The sequence below is a fragment of the Canis lupus genome, chromosome 22 (assembly GCF_003254725.2).
Source record: "Canis lupus dingo isolate Sandy chromosome 22, ASM325472v2, whole genome shotgun sequence".
In the NCBI taxonomy this organism is placed as follows: Eukaryota; Metazoa; Chordata; class Mammalia; order Carnivora; family Canidae; genus Canis; species Canis lupus.
Window position 1 is genome coordinate 9,467,312 of NC_064264.1, and position 23,545 is coordinate 9,490,856.

The following is a 23,545-nucleotide window of genomic DNA, read 5'->3' on the forward strand; positions in this document are numbered from 1 at the left end:
AGGGATAGGTCTTGTTCATCTTCAGATCCTCAGCTCCTAGCCTAATGCCTGGCTCAAAGTAATAATGTTTAAGCAAAGCTTGTTGCTTTGAACTGAACTGGGAAAATACGCATTTCTACCTTTGGTCCAATTTTCATTTCATATTAAGCACTGCATTTGAAGTACCTGAGTAGCAGTCCTGGTCTTTGGCCCTTGACCTTAAATTCAGTATGGTAAGCTAACACATGTACATGTACGTACACTTTGTCCATCAGCCTTCTGACAGGATCCTCAGAACTGAATCATCATGGGCCTGTGAATCATCTCTTATGTGGTCTGATTCTTATTTCTTGGATAAGTTACTATCAGTGTGCAAAAGTAATGCGTTTTCAGTGCAGGATAAGAATGTGCTTTTGAGTAAGAATGGAATAAAGGCCTTGCTTTTCCATGTTGTAAATAACAGATACATAGCATCTTATATTATGACGTAATTAGCAACTTTTAGACACTGAACATAATACACTGTATTACAATGAAATGTGGTAGGCTTCCATTTTAGGAGCAAAAATAAGTTTCACATGAAAAAAGATTTATTTTAGATTCACATAAAATACATTTAGAATAAATCTAAATATTTAGCATTTAAACACAGAGGAGCTTCAAGATGTATAATCTCCAAGCTGTCCACAAAGCAGGTACAAAAAGCTCTTTTTACAATTACTGATCATCACCTCGTTGCCTTAAATTTCGAGACTTCCCATTTTCAATTCTTCTCTTTTTAAAGACTGGGGCTACTCCATCTGCGATGACTCCAAGAGAAGTAACTGTTTTTTCTTTAAATACCACTTTGGGTTGCCCACCAATATCAGGTTCTGAAGTTGATACATATTCATTTTCAGTGCTTGGAAGTTCCAAATCTACCTCCTCACTGAAAGAGAAAGTGCAAGTACAATTATTATTTGACAGACATAAAAGACAAACTTTTACATAACCTCGGAGTCCACCAAAGGCCCTCTTGCCCTTCCCACAGCTTGGCAGGTAAAACCTTCCTGGGAATCTTTGAATTAATAACCTTTTTTTTAAAGCGTCTATCACTTAAACCAAAAGCTTACCTAGTCAGGATCGCTGTAGATTAACTGACCATATAAACATGGGTTTATTTCTGGGTTCTCTACTCTGTTCCATTGATCTGTGTGTCTATTTTTGTGCCAGTACCATAGTGTTTTGATCACTACAGCTTTGCAGAAGTCTTGAAATCTGGGGTTGTGAGATCTCCAGCTTTGTTCTTCTTTTTCAAGACTACTTTGGCTATTCAGTTCCATACAAATTATAGTATTATTTGTTTTAGTTCTATATAAAATGCTGTTGGTATTTTGATAGGGGTTGCACTGTATCTGTAGATTGCTTTGGGTAGTATGGACTTTTTTTTTTTTTTTAGATCTTATTTATTAATGAGAGACACGGCAGAGGTGGGGGGTAGGGTGGCAAAGACATAGGCAGAGGGAGAAGCAGGCTCCCCATAGGAGCCTGATGCGGGACTGGATCCCAGGACCCCAGGATCACGCCCTGAGCTGAAGGCAGACGCTCAACCCGAGCCACCCAGGCATCCCTAGTATGGACATTTTAACAATATTAATTCTCCCAACCCATGAGCATAGAATATCGTTCCATTTGTTTGTGTTGGTTAAGACTTAACACTTAACATATGCCTATTCAGTTCAATTATCTTAAAAGTACATGGTAACAAACTTGTTTCCCTCTCAATGTAGAAAGATCTATAGCAAGAGTACTGCAAGATCTTTTATTCCCATCCTACATATACATGGATAAAAACACGTTTTAAAAAGTAGGTTTCTAGGCATAGTAATTACTTAAAAATAAAAACTTAAAAAAAAATTACCTCTAAACCTAACGTGTGGATTGAACTCACAACCCCGAGATCATGAGTCACATGCTCCACCAACTACAGCAGCCGGGCGTGCCCCTATTTTTTTTTTTTTAATGTAAATACATTTTGGGAATTTGCTAGAATTGCAACAAAAACAGAGAATGTAAGCACAAAGATAACATTTCAAACTAGTAACAGGCAGCTGAAACTAAAAACTTCTGCATCATAAAACACTTGATTTATCTAAGGTCATAATGCAATAAACATTTCCTCAAAAATCTGATGAGGGGATGCAGGAAATAGGAATTCTCACTGGAACAGTTCTTAAATCTGATTTCTTTTGAAAACATGTCTTCTAAAACTTTTATTTACTGTATTAAAACTCCTAGTTAAATGCTGTTTTTGTCTTCTTTTCCTACCTTCCTATTTTCTCTGACTGCTTTTCCTAAGAAGGCTAGTAGCCCCTGCAACTGATGGGAGTATTAATTCTTGGCTTTTTATTCTTTTATTATAGGAGAGGAAACTGAGGTTTAAATAGGTTAAATAACTTGGTCAACCAAACTGTTACATAAGTGGTGGAGCTTGGATTAAAATCCAGGTCTATCTGACCTAAAACTTCTATTCTTTCTTGTAGACCACTCTGCTTCCAAGTGAAAGTAAGAAATTTTATTAATCAAGGAGAGAAACATTTGAGGAATGAAGAGCAGTAGGGTTTGGTCACTGAAAAAATGAACTTGTATCCAAGAAAATTTGATGTGAGACTTAATGTATTTCACTTGAATCTTGGTGCTTTATGCTGATAGCGTGATCAAGCTGTAGTATTGCTTCTTAAGTGGGAATATAGGAAAGATAAAATAGAGACGGGTTCTATCTTTGAAATGATGGTTCTAGGAACTTCTAGGTGGAAGTTAACAAAAGTGGCAGTTAAGTAGGATATGACTTATTTATTTAAATATAAATTTATTTTTTATTGGTGTTCAATCTGCCAACATATTTAACAGAAGTTTGTATTTGAAAGAAAAGGCAAGAGCCTGCAAGTAAATATCTTACAGAGAAATGCCTTTTCAAATAACTTTGGAACAAGTTATAAAAAATAATTATACAAGTACTTTCACAAAACCATAATCATTTCCAAATTCAAAATGTAAGAACTGTAAAGGTTATAATACCCAAAAACAATGTAACAAAGGTAGAAAAATTTTAAAAAACCCTCCCCACCCACGTGTAGAATTAAAAATGTGAAAATCAATAAATGAAACCTCATTCAGAATGGAGCCAGGCCAGCAGGGCAAGCTCTCAACATCCTATCACTCCTCAATTCCAGACCCAACAGGAGAGGGACCTTGTACATGGATACTACTTTGCTATCCCAGCAGGAAGAAGAAAGGCTTTCCTCCTCCCCCAGGAACAATCCAGCTAATGAGAGACAGTCAGATCTTAGCCAATGAAAAGCCACTGTACTTCCAGTTTCCTCCAATGAACTTTTTTGTTTGTAACAACCTTCCCAACACCCCACTTTTCCTCTCTCTATAAAGGGCATTCCTCTTCTTCCTCCTTTAGACTTGCCTATGGCTTCACCCTATCTTGTTTGTCCTGGGCTGCAATTCTCTGCTATTCCTGAAGAAATGTGTTTTTGCAGGTAAAATAAGAGGCAGTTTTATTTTTACGGTTAACACTTAGAAGAAATGGGATCCAGTGAAGACCCTCAGCAACTGTGGCTAATAAGCAAAGAGATGATAGTACCTACAGAGCCAACTGGTTTTGTGCTTTCTCACCAACCCTAGAATTTGAAGGTGAGTTTTCTCCTGGATTTTGAGCTCCATGCTAATGTGTTCAAGTTCCCCAGGTTTCATTTGGAATTCTGTTTTAAGGTCTTCAGTTTTTTTGTTTGGTGTTTTGTTTTGTTTTAATCTCAGAGATTATTTGGCCTTTGTCTAACTCCTTTTAGGACTTGGACTGTTCCTGATAAAATTGTGTGGGTCTTTGGCAAAACTCTAGTCTAGAACCAGATTGTGCCTACTGAAACTGTTCTAGCCTTCCATCTGATGCCTTTTTGGAACCAGACTGTTCCTGTTGAAACTGTGCTGTTTGGAAATTTTCTCTGCTCTAGGGAAAAGTCTCTAAGAAATGGGAGCCCTGTCATAAAAATACTTGAAGGTGCCCCCCCCCATCCCCTCCCACCTATCTGGGACTCTAGCTTTTTTTTTTTTTTTTTTTTTCTAGCTTGTTTTATGTTTAAAATCTATTATCCCTATGCATGCACATTTTATAACTAAGTGGCTCAACTTAACCAAAAGTAATTTTGAACTTCAATGGCATTATGGGGAACTTTGAAATTCCCAAACTTGTTTTACTCAAAATTAAATTAGAAGGCTGTGACTGGTAGAAAAACAAAGCACAAACAATGGATTAGGATGCCTATTTTATTTTATTCTATTTTATTTTTTATTGAAAAGTTTTTAAAAAACTTTACTTCCAATACAGTTAACATACAGTGTTCTATTAGTTTCAGGTGTATAATATAGTGATTCAACAGTTCTGTACATTACACAGTGCCCATCAGACACATGTACCCTTAAGCCCCTTTACCTATTTAATACATTTGTCTTCCCTCCTCCCCCCATATCCCTTCTGGTAACTATTAGTTTGCTCTCTATAGTTCAGAGTCTGTTTTTTTGTTTGTTTCTTTTTTCCTCATTCATTTAAATTCCAAATATGAGTGAAATTGTATATGTGTCCTTTCTCTGACTTATTTCACTTAGCATTGTATACCCTGTAGATCCACCCACATTGTTGCAAATGGTAGGATCTCATTTTTTTATGGCTAATATTCCATTGTATGTATATATAACCTTTTCTTTATCCATTCACCTGATGGACACTTGCACTGCTTCCATAGTTTGGCTATTATAAATAATGCTGCAATAAGCATAGGGGTGCATACATCTTTTTGAATTAGTGGTTTTGTATTCTTTGGTGTATATCCAGTAGTGGAATCAGTGGATCATATGGTAGTTCCGTTTTTAATTTTTTAAAGATTTTATTTATTTATTCATGAGAGACACACACAGAGATAGAGGCAGAGACAGGCAGAGGGAGAAGCAGGCTCCATGCTTAGCCCGATGTGGGACTCATTCCTGGCACTCCAGGATCACGCCCTGGGCCAAAGGCAGGTGCCAAACCGCTTAGCCACCCAGGGATCCCCCTATTTTTAATTTTTTGAGGAACCTCCATACTGTTTTCCACAGTGGCTGCACCAGTTTGCATTCCCACCAACAGCGCAAGGGGGATTCCTTTTTCTCCATATCCACATTAACACTTACTATATTTGTGTTTTTGTTTTTAGCCATTCTGACAGGTGTGAGATACTGCGGTTTTGATTTGCAATACTCTGATAAGTGATGTTGAGCATCTTTCCATGTGTCTGTTAGTGTTTGTATGTCTTCTTGGGAGAAATGTCTGTTCCTGTCTTAAGCCCATTTTTTTAATCAGAATATTTGTTTTGTTGAGTTGTATAAGTTCTTTGTATACTTGGACACTAACTTTTTATCAGATGTGTCATTTGCAAATATCTTCTCCCATTCAGTATGCTGACTTTTCCTTTTCTTGGCTGCTTCCTTTGCTGTGCAGAAATGTATTTTATTTTTAATTTTAAAAAAATATTTATTCATGAGAGACAGAGAGAGGCAGAGACATAGGCAGAGGGAGAAGCAGCCTTTTTGTGGGGAGCCCAATGTGGGACTCGATCCCAGGACCTCAGGATCATGACCTGAGCCAAAGGTAGACGCTCAACTAGTAAGCCACCCAGGTGTCCCTGCAGAAACTTTGTATTTTGGTGCAGTCCCAAAGTTTTTTGTTTCATTTGTCTCAGAAGACATACCTAGAAAGATACTGCTATAGCTGATGTCAGGGAAATTACTGCTTGTGCTCTCCTCAAGGATTTTTATAGTTTCAGGTCTCACATTTAGGTCTTTAGTCCTTTGTGAGTTTAATTTTTGTGTATGGTGTAAAAAAGTAGTCCAGTATCATTCTTTTATATGTAGCTGTCCAGTGTTCCCAACACCATTTGTTGAAGAGACTTTTTCCCATTGCACATTCTTGCCTCCTTTCTCGAAGATTAATTAACCACATAATCATGGATTTATTTCTGGGTTCTCTATTCTGTTCTATTGATCCACCTGTTTATATTTGTGCCATACTGTTTTGATTACTATAGTTTTGCAGTGTAACTTGAAATCTGTGGTTGTGATACTTCTAGTTTTGTTCTTTTTCAAGATGCTTTGGCTATTTGAGGTCTTTAACTGATTCCATACATATTGTAGTATTATTTGTTCTAGTTTTTTGAAAAATGCTGTTGGTATTTTGATAGAGATTGCATTATATCTAGGTTTCTTTTGTTGTATGGACATTTTAACAGTATTTTTCAAATCCATGAGAATGGAGTATGTTTCCATTTGTATTGTCTTGTTTCTTTCATCAGTGTTTCTTAGTTTTCAGAGTTTAGGTCTTTCACCTCCTGCATCCAGTTAGTTAGGTTTTTACTATTTTTGGTGCAACTGTAAAAGGCTTTCCCCCCTTAATTTCTCATGCAATGGATGAAGTGACTGAGTGGCTTAGTCAGTTAAGTGTCTGCCTTTGACTCAGGTCATGATCCTAGGTTCCTGGGATTGAGTCTCGCATTGGGTTCCTTGCTCAGGGGGAGCCTGCCTCTCCCTCTGTCTGCTACTCCCTCTGCCTTCTGTTTCCCCTGCTTGTGCTCTGTCACATAAATAAAATTTGTAAAAAGTTTTAAAAAAAATACAACAGACTTCTGAAACGAGAAAAAAAATTTTAAAGTAGGCTCCACACCCAACATGGAGCTTGACCTCACAACCCTGAGATCGAGTCACATACTTCATTGACTAAGCTAGCGAGGTGCCTTGATTTTCTGTATACTGATTTTGTATTCTACAACCTTACTGAATTCATTTATCAATTCTAGTACTTTTTTGGCAGAGTCTTTAGGGTTTTCTACATACAGTATCAACTCATCTGTAAATAGGTGAATGTTTTACTTCTTTACCAATTTGGATGTTTTTTGTTTTTGTTGTCTGGTTGCTGTGGCTAGGACCAATACTATGTTGACTAAAAGTGGTGAGAGTGGACATCCTTGTCATGTTCCTGATCTTAGGGGAAAAGCTTAGTTTTTCACCATTAAGTACAATGTTTGCTGTGGGTTTTTCGTATATGGCCTTTATCATGTTGAAGTATGTCCCTCTAAACCTTATGCTTTGTTGAGGGTTTTTATTGTGAATGAATGATGTACTTTGTCAAATGCTTTTTCTGTATCTATTGAAATGATCATATGCTTTTCATCCTTTCCCTTGTTGATGTGATGTATCATGTTGACTGATTTGGGAATACTGAACCACTCTTGCATCCCTAGAATAAATCCCGTTTGATTGTGAATGCTTTTTAAAATATATTGTTGGATTCAGTTTGCTAATATTTTGTTGAGCATTTTTGAATTTTTGTTTGTCAGAGATCCTGGCCTATAATTTTTTTTTTTTTCTTTTTCTATAGTGTCTTTATCTGGTTTTGGAGTCCAGGAAATTCTGGCCTCATAGAAAGACTATAGAACCTTTTTCTCCAACTACTAATTTTTTGAATAGTTTGAGAAGACTGATAAGGAGTTAATTCTTTAAATGTTTGGTAGAATTCACCTCTGAAGGCATCTGGTTCTGGACTTTTGTTTGTGAGGAGTATTTTGATTATTGGTTCAATGTCATTCCTTGTAATTGGTCTGTTCAAATTTACTATTTCTTCCTGATAGTTTTTGGAAGGTAAATGTTTATAGAAATTTGTGTGTTTCTTCTAGGATGTCCAATTTGTTGGCATATAATTTTTCATAATATTCTCTTAAAATCCTGTATATTTCTGTAGTGTTGGTTATTTTTCCTCATTCCTGATTGAGTCCTCTCTCTTTTTGTCAAATCTGGGTCAATGCTTATTAATTTTGTTGATCTTTTCAAAGAACCAGCTCTAGGTCATTGTTCTGTATTTTTAGTTACTATTTCATTTATTTCTGCTCTAATACTTATAATTTCTTCCTTCTGCTGGTTTGGGTTTTGTTTGTGCTTCTTTTTCTAGTTCCTTTAGGTATAATGTTAAGTTGAGACTTTTTTGCTTCTTGAGGTAGGCCTGTATTGCAATAAACTTCCCTCTTAGAATAGCTTTTGCTGTATTCCAAAGATTTTGGACCATTGTGTTTTCATTTCCTTTGTTTCCATGTAATTTTTAATGTCCTTTTTGATTTCTTGGTTGATCCACTCATTGTTTAGTAGCATGTTATTTAGCCTCCATGTAAATGTCTTCTTTCTAGACTTTTTTCTTAAGGTTGATTTTTAGTTTTATATTATTGTGTTCAAAAAAAGATGAATGGTAGGACTTCAATTTTTTTCAATTCATTGAGACTGGTTTTGTGGCCTAATACATGATCTGTTCTGGAGAGCTATGTGCACTTGAAAAGAATGTATATTTTGCTGTTTTAGGATGGAATGTTCTGAATGTTATGTTAGATCCATCTGGTCCAATGTGTCATTCAAAGCCAATGTCCTTGTTGATTTTTTGTTTGTATGATGTGTCCATCACTCTGAGTGGGGTGTTAAAGTCCTTTACTATTATTGTATTACTGTTGATCAGTTCCTTTATGTTGGTTATTTAATGTTTTATGTATTTGGGTACTCCTATGTTGGATGCACAAATATTTACAACCTATATCTTATTGTCCCCTTTATTATTATATAATGTCCTTTTTTGTATCTTGTTATAATCTTTGTTTTAAAGTCTATTTTGTCTTAAAGAAAAGGGTATTTTGCCACTTGGGCTTTCTTTTGATATCCATTTTCATGAGAGATGTTTCTTCATTCCCTTGTGTTCATTTGGAAGGTGTTTTTAGGTCTGAAATGAGTCTCTTGTAGGCAGCATATAGATAAGTCTTGCTTTTTATCCATTCCAATACTGTCTTTTGATTGGAGTGTTCAGTCCATTGCCATTCAAAGTTATTATTGATAGGTATTTATTGCCATTTTGTTACTTGTCTTATGGTTGTTTTTGTAGTTCTTTTCTGTTCCTTTCTCTTTTTCCTTCTCTGATTAGTGGCCTAAGTGATATACTTGGGTTCCTTTCTCTTTATTCTTTATATATCTTTTACTGGTTTTTGAATTGTGGTTACCATTAAATATAACATCTTCTGCATACAGCAATCTATATTTAGTTGATGGTCGTTTAAGTTTGAACCTATTCTTTAACCTTCTCCCCCCCTACATTTGAGGTATATGCTTTCATAATTTACATTCTTTTATTTTGTGAATCCCTTGACTGATTTTATAGATATAAAATATCGTTTGTTTCCTACTTTTCTTACTCCTACTTATGGTCTTTCCACTAAAAAAAAGTCCCCTTTAAAATTTCTTGTAGGGTTAGTTTAGTGGTCATGAATTCCTTTAACTTTGTTGGGCAAATTCTTCATCTCTGGGATGCTTATTTTATTTTAAAAGATTTTATTTATTTATTCATGAGAGATACACAGAGAGAGGCAGAGACCTAGGAAGAGGGAGAAGCAGGCCTCTGCTGAGCAGGGAGCCCGATGCAGGACTCAATCCCAGGACCTCGGGATCATGACCTGACCTGTAGAGGCTCAACCACTGAGCCACCCAGGTGCCCCTGGGATGCCTATTTTAAATAGTACCTTGGGGCTTCCAGATGTTTTCAGGATTGAGGTGTGTCCCCCCCCCCCCCCCAAAAAAAAAAGCTATTTCTGAATCAACTGAGGCAAACAACTGAAAGACATCAAAATGGCTTCTGAGGCTCTTTTCTCCCTCCCTCCATCTGCACCCATTTTGTACTCAGGCCCCACCTCTGATACCATTTTTGTCTATTCTCTCTGCTGAACTTGCCTTTTCCTACTCATCTCTCTGCTCCTTCCTCTCCTGAACCTATTAAAACCTGCTTCTTTAAAGTTAAGTTTTCTGAAGACCTAAATAAACCCTACGGTCTGTGGACTAAGGCTCAATTGTAAGCCATGGTTAATGAGTTTCCTAAAGTGACTGAGGGTCCCAATAAGTTTGCTGAAAAATACAGCATAGTTATAAAAATATAGCATGAGAAACCAAGATGGTAAGTTTGAATATCAATTATCCCATGGGCTTGTTGGTGAGAACCAGGCCAAACACTGGATGAAACTAGCTAGAGAACATCCTGAAAAACAAACCTCTAACCTTTGGTAAGATGATAGAACACTTGTTGGAAATCTCCACCAAGCAATTACAGTAGCATTTCCTAAGCTCACTGTCTGAAATAAAACTCAGGCTTGCACACAAATGCTTGACGAACCCATTCATGACGATTACAATTGACACCAACTGTCCTTAAAGAAAATTCTGATCTTTTCTTTAGATGTTGAGTCCACCCAGGTAGCATTTAACTCTATGTTTATTAATGTTCCAATTTGGGAATTTCTCCTTTAGATCAGGATGAAATGGTAAATTGCCACTCCAGATTTAGTGAATATAGCAAACCAGCTTGCTCACATCCTAGGTGAGTCACCTAAAAGCCTGCTAAGATTATCAATTTTCAACTCCAGCAAATGAAGGCCCTTAAACACAAAACCAAAAAACCTAGTTTCTGCTATTATTGCAAAGAGCCAAGGCAGCTGAAAAGAACAAAAAGGTTATAAATTTAAGCTCTCCAGGCACTTTCAGCCCTCTAGTCAGTCTTTTTAATGACCTCTTAATTTCCCAATGACGGGGCTCTAAGGAACTGCAGGGGCTCTTTCCTCTTAATCAGCTTGGAGAAATCACTCAAGATTGGAACAAATCTCTCTCCAAATTGACATCAGAGCTACACTTTGTCATCCAGCCCACTGCTACCACACTATCCCTGCCTCATAATAGTAGTAAAATGGTTCAAATAGTGGAGATCTCTAATAAACCGCAACAAGTTCCTGTCTCTGAATCTATTCCCTTTTGTCTAGGCTCTTTTTTCCTTAGTTATTGCACCCTTATTCATTTATTGGGCCTAAATTTCTTAGAAAAGCATCTTACGCCAGAATTTCTTTCTCCCCAAAGAGGGAAATAATTCTAGAATTTGAATAGCCAACAGGGGAATTAGATGACCTTTGGCATGTTTTATCTGTTCCTATTGAATCACCTACCATCCTCTTTAGGGGCAAAATCCCCAAATGATTTTGGCAGAATCCAAGTGCACCTCCCACTAAAATTCAAATAGAATCCTCAAAACCTTATCTCATAATTAAGAAGTAAAGAAGCCCTTTCAGGTGTCAAATGCGTAACACAAGATTACAAGGCCCAAGGCCTCATGTAATACGTATTTTACCGGAGGAAACCCAGTGGCTGAGGCTGGAAGCTTTTCCAGGATCTCTGAGCAATAAATAACATTGCTATCCCTCTCTTGGCACACCTTGTTGTTCCTAACCCTCATGTGCAACTGACATCCATTACCACTGAAAGAAAATTTTTCATTGTAATTGATCTATGCAGTGCATTTTAGTATTCTAGTTGATAGCAAGAGCCAGTATCTTTTTGCTTTACACTTGGACAGAATTCCCCAAAGGTTTCAAATAGTCCTTCCTTTTCACAGAAAAGCTGATTTGGATATCAGGTTTTCTATAGGTTCTAATTTATAAAATGTAGAAGATATACTTCTCCCCTTTTTAAACCTCTTCACAAGAGGACAGCACTTACTTATTAAAACTTTTGGCCTTAAAGGGACATAAAATTTCCAAAGAAAAACTGCAGTTTTGCTCAAACTCAGGTTAGGGCACCTGATCCCAGAAGGTGGATTACATTTGGATCCAGGTAGACGTCAAGGCATCCTGAATTTCCCCAAACCTAAAAGTAAGCACCAGTGACAAAGCTTTCTTAGACTGGCTGGCTACTGTCAAAATTGAATCCCAAACTTCTTTACTATGGCTCAACCTTCATAGGCCTTATTAAAAAATGACAAACATAACCCTATTATTTGAAAAGATAAGGATAATACAGCCTTTGAGAACTGAAAGCCTAATAAAAAATAAAGCCCCTTGCTCTCAGACATCCTGATAATCAACTTCCCTTTTTTCCTTTGTATGTAAGAAGGAAGAGACTGCCGTTGGAGTACTGACCCTAGAATATGAAGACTCTCATGGACGCATAGGCTATTAAGAGCCAACAACTAGACCCTGAGCACGGGGATATGCCTTTTTGTCTCAGAGCCTTTACTGCCACTGCCTTTTTAGTTAAGGCCATTGAAGAAATAGTGGGTTTCCTTTAAGAATCCTTGTGCCACACACAGCAGAAGCCATCCTGAATTCTCATCACTCTTGCTGACCTCATGAAATCCTCATGCTAACTGCTCCTCATATAACTTTCTCATTGCAATAACCTTAACCCTGCTATTCTCCCCTGCTTCACGGATGAAACCCCTTAGGACTACTTAATGTTGACAGCTCACCTTTTGACTCCCTGTGACAATTTATAGGAAACTCCTTTAACCAATGCATATTTTTCATGGTTTATTGATAGTTCTTATTTAAAGGATAAAAATGGTAAATACTGTTCTTAGCATGTTATTGGATACTCCTTTTGAAGTCATCGAGATGGCACCTTTAACCTTTGACTACTTTAGCCCAAGAGGCTGAATTATACATCCTTACTAGAGCTTGTACCTTAGTCAAAGGTAAAGGTACAAACATTTATACTGACACTTGGTATACCTTGGGGGAGAGCTCATGACTTTGGAATATTATGAAAACATAAGGTGTCCTTACTTCCAATGAGACTAAAAATGACTTGTGTGTCCAAAATGTATTAGATGTCATAGTTTTGCCAGTGGCTCTAGCTATTATTAAGGTTCCTAGGCATTCCAGACTTAACTCCCTGGAGGCCAAAGGGAACCACCTGATATTTCTTCTGCCAAAAATGCTGCACTCAGGAGATCAACAGCCAAACCTCTGTCAAGGTCCAAAAGGATGTTCTCCCAAATATAATTTGGAAAAACTGACAAGTGATATCTAACAGTTGGTTCCAAGCAGGACTCAGCTCTGGGTAGTGCAGAGGGTGTTAGGAAGCTCAGTCCATACCCTTACCGAGACAGCACAACAAACAGCATAAGCAGATAGAGCACCGAATCAGCAGTTTGAAAAACACGGAGAGCAAACAGAAGGGAGAGTGATGTGCTCTTTTCAGTGTGGCCTAGAGACACAGGGCTCACAGGGCTCCTCCAGGAATAAAGGAGCTGGCAGGTGCCATTTCCCTTCCCTGCTCTGTCCTCCCCTCCATATAAACAATGGCCACCTATGGGAACCAGTGAAGCCAACACTCATTACCTAACTTGCTTACACCAAGCCCTGCTGCCCACCCCCTAACCCCATGCTTCAGTGGATCTCCCTTCCCAGTAACACTTAACTCTGTACAAGAGAAGGAGGTCCCATCCCTGAGAAGTCTGGCACAAACCCTGCCAACACTACATCTCTCAACACATGTTTTGTGAAACCTCAGTTCCTTCAGGAGGCAGGTCTCATTTTGCAAGCAGGCTATCGCACACTTTGTTAAAATGCACCCCACCCCTACTGCAGACCAAACACTGCCCACAATAGCCAAAGAGAACCTCTGCAGTTGGACTGAAGGCAAAAGAGGTCAAGACTCAACAGCAGAGAACACACAGAGACACTTCCCAATGCTCCAGGCCCTGGGGAATAGGAACACTGCATTGCAGAGCACTATAGGACTTTTCTTCATAAGACTATTAGTGTTGAGAGCAAGAAGTAGGGACACCTGGGTGGCTCAGTAGGTAAGCATCTGCCTTTGGTTCAGGGCATGATCCCAGGATTGAGTACCCACATCAGGCTCTTCCCAGGGAGCCTGCTTTTCCCTCTGCCTATGTCTCTCATGAATAAGTAAATAAAATCTTAAAAAAAAAAAGCAGGAAGTAGCTGACCTTCCTAACACACACAGAAATTCAGAGAAAATGAGAACAGAAACACTTTGCACATGAAAGAACAGACCCAAACCACAATGAGAGAGCTAAACAAAATGGACAGAATATGCCTGATAGAGAATTTAATTATCATAAAGATACTCAATGGACTTGAGAAGAGTGGAAAATATCAATGAGACCCTAACACAGAGATTAAAAATAACCAGAGATCAAGGACACAATATATGCAATTAAAAATACACCTGATGAATAAATAGCAGGCTAGATGAAGTAGAGGAAGAAATAACTGACCCAAAAAAAGAGAGTAATGGAAGGTAATCTGAGAAAAGGAGAAGAAAAAAAACTATTCAAATTAAGAACAGTCTTAGGGAACTCAGTGATTCCATCAAGTGTAATAATATTTGCATTATATGTAACTCAGAAGAAAAAGAGAAGAGGGGCAGAAAATTTATTTGAAAAAATAACAGCTGAAAAGTTCCCTAATCTGGGGAAGGAAACTGATATCCAGATCCAGGAAGCACAGAGAGCTCCCCAAAAATTCAACTCAAGGAGGTCCACACACCAAGACTCATAGTAATTAAAATGGCAGAAAGTATCATTAAAGGAAAAACAGCAGCAAGAGAAAAGAAAACAGTTACATACAAGGGAAACCTCATAAGGCTATCAGTGGATTTTCAACAGAAACTTTCCAGGTCTGAAGGGAGTGATATGATATATTCAAAGTGTTAGAAGGGAAAAATCTGCAGGCAGTCAAGAATATGCTATCCAACAAGGCTACCATTTAGATGAGAAGGAGAGACAGAATTTTCAGACAAACAAAAACAAAAAAGTTCATGGCCACCAAACCAACCCTACAAGAAGTAATAAAGGAGCCTCTCTAACTGGAAAGGAAAGACCACAAGTGAGAGTATAAAAGTAAATATTTCTGTAAAAATCAGCCAAAGGATTCACAAAATAAAAAGATGAATATGACACCATATACTTAAATGTGGGGAGAGACAGGTAAGAAATGGGTTCAAATTTAAATGACCATGAACTGATACAGCCTATATATGCAGATGTTATATACAAACCTAATGATAAAAAAAAAAAAAAAACCTAATGATAAGCATATATCAAAAACCAGTGATATGCAAAGAATAAAGAGAAAAGAATCTCAGTATATTACTAAAGAAAGCCAATATAAGTAAGCCATGACAGAGAGCAAAAAAAACAGACTAAATCTATAAAAAAACCCACAGAACAAGTAACAAAATGGCAGTAAATACATACCTATCAATAAATAATTACTTTGAATGTAAATGGACTAAATGCTCCCATCAAAAGACATAGGGTGACAGAGTGAATAAAAAAACAAACCCTATCTATAGGTTGCCTACAGGAGACTCATTTTAAAAGCCCAAGATATCTGCAAAATGAATGTAAGGGAATAGAGAACCATCTTTCATGCAAATGGATGTCAAAAGCGAGTCAGGGTAGCAATACTTGTGTAAGACAAAATCGACTTTAATACAAAGAGTGTAACAGCAGACAAAGAAGGATGCTATATAATAATAAAGGAACAATCAACAAGATATAACAACTGTAAATATTTATACACCTAAAACATAAAATAGTTAATAAAAAAAGTAAATAACTGAAGGTAATACATTAAGTAGGGCACTTTATTTTAAAGATTTTATTTACTTGAGAGAGAACAAGATTGAGTGAGCACAGAGGGAGAGGGAACAGCTGACCTCCCCATGAGCAGAGAGCCCGACAAGGGCTCAATCCAGGACCCTGAAACTGTGACCTGAACTGAAGGCAGACACTTTACCAACTGAGCCACCCAGATGCTCCTTAAGTAGGGCACTTGAACACACCACTTGTGTCAATGGATAGATCATCCAAATAGAAAATTAACAAGGAAATAGTGGCTTTATATTTTGTTTTGTTTAGAAGAGATAATATATTAGGCAACAAAACAAGTCTCAACAAATTGAAAAAGATTGAAGTCACACTATGCTTCTTTTCTGAATACAACACTATGAAACCAGAAATCAACCACAAGCAAAAAAAATCTGCAAAGAGGACAGATATATGGAGGTTAAATATACTACTAAACAATGAATGGGTCAACTAAGACATCAAGATGACATAAAAAATTACAAAGAAACAAATGAAAATGAAAACACAATGGTCCAAAATCTTTGGGATGCAGCAAAAGCTATTCTAAGAGGGAAGTTTATAGCAAATACAGGCCTACTTCAAAAAGTCAGAAAAATCTCAAACAACCTAATCATATACCTAAAGGAACTAGAAAAAGAACCAAAACCCCAAACTAGCAAATAAGGAAATAATAAAGAAAACAGAAATAAATTATATAGAAACTAAAAAAAAAAAAAAAAAAAAAAAGTCAATGAAATCAGGAACTGGTTCTTAGACAAAGGTCAAGAAAATTGATAAACCTCTAGCCAAACACATCAGGAAAAAAAAAAAAAGAGCGAGAGACGGGGAGAGGACCCAAATAAACAAAATCAATAATTAAACAGAAAAAACCAACACCACTGAAATAAAAACAGCTGTAACAGAATATCATAAAAACTTACATGCCAACAAACTGGACAACTTAGAAGAAATGGATAAATTCACAGAAACATACAACCTACCAGGAGATAGGAAGGAGAAAGAATAGAAAATTTGAAAAGACTGATCATAAACAATAAAATTGAATCATTAATAAAAAAACTCCCAAAAAACCTAAGTCCAGGACCAGAGAGCTTAATAGGCAAATTCTACTAAATACGTAGGTAGTAAAACAGTTACTACCTGTTCTTTTCAAACGATTCCAAAAAATGCAAGAGGAAAGAAAACTTCCAAATTCATTCTATGAGGCCAGTATCACTAGTACCAAAACCCAGATACAGACAACACAAAAAAAGAAAACTACAGACCAGTATCTTTCATGAATATAAATATAAAAGTTCTCAGAAAAATATTAGAAAACTGATTCCAACAATACATAAAAAAAATATACCACGATCAAGTGGGATTTATTCTTGGAATGAAAGAGTCGTTCAATATTTGCAAAACAAAACAATCAACACGATATATTACATCAATAAGACAAAGGATAAAAAGCATATAATCATTTCAGTAGATGTAGAAAAAGCATTTGACAAAGTTTACAACATTCACTCATGTATAAAAACTCTCCTCAATGTAAGTCTAGAGGGAATATAACTCAAGGTAATAAAGTCTTCCATGAAAAATCCACAGTCAACATCACAATAATAGTGAAAAACTGAGAGCTTTTCCCCAAAGGTCAACAAAGTGACAAGGATGTCCATCTCACCACTTTTATTCAGCATATCCTAGCCACAGCAATGAGACAACATAAAGAAATAAAAGGCATCTAAATTGGGAAGGAAGAAGTAGAACTCTCAGTGTTTGCAAATAATATAACACACACACACACACACACACACACACACACGTGCATCCATAAAGATTCCACCAAAAAACTGCTAGAACTGATAAATGAAGTCAGTAAAGTCACAGGATACAAAATTATTGTACAGAAATCTGCTGCATTCCTATACACTAATAATGAAGCAGCAGAAAGTGAAATGAAGAAAAAATTCCAATTACAATTGCACCCAAAACAATAAGATATCTAGAAATAAGCTTAAAGAGATGAAAGACCTGTACTCTGAAAATTATAAAACACTGATGAAAGAAATTCAAGACAACACAAAGAAATGGAAAAACATTCCATGCTAATGGGTTGGAGGAACAAATACTGTTAAAATGTCTGTATCAGGGCAGCCCGGGTGGCTCAGAGGTTTAGCGCCGCCTTCAGCCCAGGGAGTGATCCTGGAGACCCGGGATCGAGTCCCACGTCAGGCTCCCTCCATGGAGCCTGCTTCTCCCTCTGCCTGTGTCTCTGCCTCTGCCTCTCTCTCTATCATGAATAAATAAATAAAATTTAAAAAAATGTATCACTCCAAGTAATCTACAGATCAAATACCAATAGCATTTTCTACAGAACTAGAATGAACAATCTTAAAATTGTACGGAACCAAAAAAGACCTCAAATAGTCGAAGCAGTCTTGAAAAAGAAAGAACTGGAGATGTAATTCTAGATTTCAAGTTACATTATAAAGCAGTAGTAATTAAAACAGTATGATACTGGCAATAGATACAGAGATCAATAGAATGGGATAGAAAACCCAGAAATGAACCCACAATTATATGGTCAAGTAATCTTTTTTTTTTTAATTTTTATTTATTTATAATAGTCACACACAGAGAGAGAGAGGCAGAGACATAGGCAGAGGGAGAAGCAGGCTCCATGCACTGGGAGCCCGATGTGGGATTCGATCCCGGGTCTCCAGGATCGCGCCCTGGGCCAAAGGCAGGCGCTAAACCGCTGCACCACCCAGGGATCCCAAATCTTTGATTAATTAAGAATGAATATACAATGGGAAAAAGATAGTCTTTTCCACAAATGGTATTGGGAAAACTGGACAGCTATGTGCAAAAAACCTGGATCACTTTCTTACACCATACAGAAAAATAAATTCAAGATGGATTAAATGGGGTGCCTGGATGGTTTGGTTGGTTAAGTGTCCAAGTCTTGATCTCAGCTCAGGTCTTCATCTCAGGGTCATGAATTCAAGCCCCTGCACTGGGGTCCATGCTGGGCATAAAGCCTCCTTATAAAACAAATATAAGCAGCAGCAATAACAAAAAAACCCAGAGTGGATTAAAGACCTAAATAGGGTCTTGAGTTCAAGCTGTGCACTGGGCTCCACAGTGGGCATAAATGCATCAATCAATCAATCAACAAAAAACCCACCACCACTAAACCCCTAAATGGATTAAAGACCTAAATATGAGGCCTGAGATTATAATCATCCTAGAAGAGAGCACAAATGGTAATTTCTCCAACATCAGCCAAAGCAACTTCTAGATACATCTCCTAAGGCAAGGGAAATAAAAGCAAAAGAACTTATAAAACTCAATATCCAAAAAACAATCCAATTAAAATGAGCAGAAGACATGAATAGATATTTCTCTAAAGAAGACATACACATGGCATATGAACAGATGCTCAACATCACATCATCATGGAAATGCAAATCAAAACTACAAGGAGAGTGGAGCACCTAAAAATGGCTCAGTTGGTTAAGCAGCCAGCTCTTGATTTCAACTTAGGTAATAATCTCAGGGTCCTGGGACTAGGGCTCATTGCTCATCAGAGAGTCTGGGATGCACACACTCTCTCTAAAATAAATCTATCTTAAGGGGCAGCTGGGTGGCTCAGTTGGTTAAGTGTCTGGCTTCAGCTTGGGTGATCCCAGGGGCCTGGGATCGAACCCCACCTAAGTTCCCTGTTCAGCAGACAGTCTGCTTCTCCCTTTTTTTCTCCTTCTGCCTCTCCTCCTGCTTGTGCTCAAATAAATAAAATCTTAGAAGAATAATAAACAAAAAAATTAATTAAATAAATAAATCTAAAAAAAAAAAAAGAAGGAAACACCTAAGAGGTATTACCACATACCTGTCAGAATGGCTAAAATAAAAAACACAAGAAATGAACAGGTATTGGTGAGATGTGGAGAAAAAGGAACCCTTGTACACTGCTGATGGGAATGCAAATTGGTTCAGCCACTGTGGAAACCAGTGCAGAAGTTCCTCACAAAATTAAAAACAGAACTTCCCTAGGTTGCAGTAATCAATCACACTACTGGGTATTTACCAAAAAAATTCAAAAACACTAACCCAAAGGGATACATGCACTTCTATGTTTATTACAGCATTATTTACAATAGCCAAATTATGGAAGCAGCCCAGTGCTGAGTGATAGATTAATGGATAAAGACAATATGATACACACACATTGGAATATTATTTGACAATAAAAAAGACTGAAATATTGTCACTTGCAACAATATGGATGGAGCTAGACAGTATCATGCTAAGTGAAATAAGTCAGTCAGAGAAAGACAAACCTCATGATTTCACTCATGTGGAATTTAAGAAACAAAACAAATGAGCAAAAGGAGAAAAGGAGAGACAGAGACAGAAACAAATCAAGAAAAAGAATCTTAACTATAGAAAACAAAGTGATGGTTACCAGAAGGCAGGTGTATGGGGTGATGGATGAGGTGATGGGTAAAACAGGGTTTGGGGAATAAAGAGCATACCTACAATGATGAAAAAAGAGAAAAGGGGGTGGGGAACAGAAAAGGAAATAAGCACACACACAAAAAATAATAAAACCCAAAAAGAGAGCTCAGGCCTCACAGATACAGTCTTCATCCAAGGCTGTGTGGTGAACATTAAGGAAGAAAGGCTTCAGAAGCCTGGCTCATTTACAAATTGGATAACCTACACTGAGTACAACTGCTCCTCTACTTTTAGAAGTGCTTACTAGAATCACTTATTGGAGTACCAATGTTACAAGGAGCCCTGGACCCCTCACTGTTCCCACAACAGAAGCCTCTATAACAACCATTGTCCTTTGCAGGTTCCTTCACTGTCCCTTCAATATTCAGAAGCTCTACATCCCTGAACTTTCTAACGAGAGTCAGTTGGTTAGTTATCTTGTGGCAGACTGGTGTTAATCCCTTAAATCCATTCTCCCTTTCTTCCCTAGTATTAGGGCAATGGCTGGACACATGGTTTCTCAAGACTACCTTTTGGAATCTCTCCTGCAGTTAGGTATGGGCAGTCATGTAAACTAAGTTCAAGTAATGGGTCTTCTGAATGTTGGCCCTAAAACACTGGCTATGTCTTCCAGCATTCTTTTTCCTTTCTGAGGGTAGAAACATGGATATGGCAGTGACCCAGCTTTGACAATTCAACAGACAACATTGTGGAGAATGGCAGAGCAACAAGATGGAAAGAAACTGCATCACTGAATGACTTTATGGAATACAGATACAGACCTGCTCTGAATCACCTTCTATCTTTGCATATTATATAAGAGGAAATACATTTCTGTCTTGAGTTGGGGGAAAAAAAAACCGGGGTGGGGATGTGAAAATTGTCATAAACAGAAACCTCATTTAGAATGGAGTCAGGAGGCCAGCAGGGGGAGCTTTCACACCCTACCATTCCTCAGTTGCAAACCCAACAGGAAGAGACCAAGGACCCACCTTAGTATCCCAGCAGGAAGAAGGCTCTTCTTCACTCCTGCCCCTGCAAACAGCCCAGCCAATAAGAGACCATCACAATGCAGGCAATTAAAAGCCACTACACTTCATGTTCCCAGTTTATTCCAATGGACCTATTTTGTTTATAATAGCCTTCCCTATATCCCCCTTTCCTCTATAAAAGAGTGTTTCTCTCTTTTGTTCTGTGGATTAGTCTATTTTTTAAAAATTTTATTTAGTCATGAGAGACACACACAGAAAGAGAGAGAGAGAGAGAGGCAGTGACACAGGCAGAGGGAGAAGCAGGCTCCCTGTGGGGACCCCAATGTTGAACTAGATCCTGGGACTCCAGGATCACACCCTGAGCTGAAGGCAGATGCTTAACCGCTAAGCCACCTGGGTGACCCGGATTTGCCTATAGTTTTGCCATAGTTTGCTTGTCCTGGATTGCAGTTCTCTGCTATTCCTGAATAAACCCGTTTTTGCTGGTAAAAGAACTGGCAGACTTACTGACTGATTGAGAGCATGCACTTATAGGCAGGAGGGAGCATGGAAGAGGGAGAGAGAGAATCTTAAGTAGGCTTCATTCTTCAGTGCAGAGTCTGATGTGGGGCTCAATCTCACAAATCTGAGATCATGACCAAAATCAAGAGTCTGTGTTTAGCTGATTGAGCCACCCAGGTGCCCCTGGCAGTTTTATTTTTAAGGTTAATAAAAACCATCAAATGAAAAAGTAAGCGAAAATACAATGCTAAATTGTTCTAAAAACAATGAAATCGGGCAGCCCGGGTGGCTCAGCGGTTTAGCGCCGCTTTCGGCCCAGGCCTGATCCTGTAGACCTGGGATCGAGTCCCACGTCTGGCTCCCTGCATGGAGCCTGCTTCTCCTGCCTGTGTCTCTGCCTCTCTCTGTCTCTATGAATAGATAAAATCTTTAAAAAATAAAAATAAAAAAATAAAAACAATGAAATCAAGGAACTTTCATTCAGAGTTTATGTGATATACAGCCAGAACTATATTCAGAGACCAAACTACTTTAATTATGTTTGTTAAGAAACAACAACATCACTTCCTCGTGTCCTCTCAACAGTCGAAGTGTTCATCTGAAGAAAGAACAAAAATAAAGGAACTTAAGAAAAGTCAGGGTAACAAAATTATGAAAATAAAGAGAAATGGATAAGCAGAAAACCCATTAATAAATGGAAGTGTAATAAAACAGACAAAATCGAGCTGATTAAGTAAAAACAAATTTAAAAAAATCCTTTAGTAGAAACCCAAGCCTCCATACCCCACAAAATGATCAACAATTAGAGAGTTATATGTGAAGAAAAACAGTCCTGGGAGAGCTCTGGAATCCTAAGATATTTCAGCAACATAAAAAACCCTGCGAACTACAAAAGAGAAGAAAGACAACTTCATTTCATCTGCATCACCTCATCTACCAAGGCAACACTGCCCAGAGCCAAAAGGAAACTTCCCAGATAGAAAGAAAGAGTTCCCCCTTCACCAGGATAAGACAAGTAGAGTGAGTGACTAGCTTAACTAGCCTTTGGGGGCACTGTAAGAAAGTCCCATTTCAGTTTTGCTTTAATACTGGCAAGCTGAGATGTACAGAGATCACTAGGAACAAGGAAGAAAAGTAGGATCTCTTAAGGGCAGTCACGCAGCAGGAGTGACTGTGGTTCATAGTGATGTACTCTAGAAACTCAGCAGCTTTTGCCACTGAAAAAGGAACCAACAGACAGCACAACTATTCCAGACTTCCTGCAGATTTCACCAGGTATTCTGCCCAACAGGTATTAGCTTTTCCTGATTCCAAATGCCTGAGTCCCTTCATCTCTGTCTCTGCCAGAGCCTGGCAGCAAGGTCTGTGGGTCATCCCCCACTGTTAATTTGTACGCTTAGGACTAGCTGTGCATTTAAATGCCACCACCCTGATGCTCATTACCAGCCTCTATTGCAGTGTGCACATTGAGGATGGGTGTAGATAATGCCACATAGGAAATCATGCTAACAGCCACCCTGCTGCTGGGGTACAAGTCTGGATCTGAATCAGGCCGTATCTCTGGCACTGGTCTGCATGATCATGTTCACCTACAGCTACCTCCCCAAGCTGTTTACCTATATGCCCCTAGTCCAAACCCTGACACCACCCTCCATTGCAGTAGATCCTCACAGAGGGAGACTGTATAGCCACAGGAGTATTTTGACAGCCAAGCTCCCAAAAGCTACCAATGAGGCTGTACTTGGCTCCAGCCCTTGCTGCCTATCTGGCCACCACCACTATGTCTGTTGGCTACTACACAGGCAGCTGTGTGCACATCACCAGATCCAGCTACCACCACTGTCTACCCTAGTCCCTATCTGCTAAACTTAGAAGCACTGCTGAAGAGCCCAACAGCCCTTATAGCCACTGTGAAATACCCACGATGCTTCAAAGAAGTGCACAGTTGTTGGATCCTAAAACCCTGAGCCAAAGAGAAAATATGCTCCCAGGACCCAGTGTGGCTACATGCCCGAGTTTGGTGCCCTGTTCCATTAGACATGGAATCCCAGTATGTTCT

The 23,545-nt window shown here is 38.2% G+C and overlaps 1 protein-coding gene across 1 annotated transcript in view; it reads right to left on the reverse strand.

Moving 5' to 3' along the window:
* Window positions 1–547: 547 nt before the first annotated feature.
* The window catches only part of WBP4 (WW domain binding protein 4), a 59,839-nt gene continuing 36,841 nt past the window's right edge, over window positions 548–23,545 (reverse strand). The window contains exon 10 of the mRNA XM_025478145.3: window positions 548–907. Within this exon, the coding sequence (XP_025333930.1) occupies window positions 697–907 (211 nt within the window). The 3' untranslated portion in view covers window positions 548–696. The remainder of the gene's footprint in view (window positions 908–23,545) is intronic.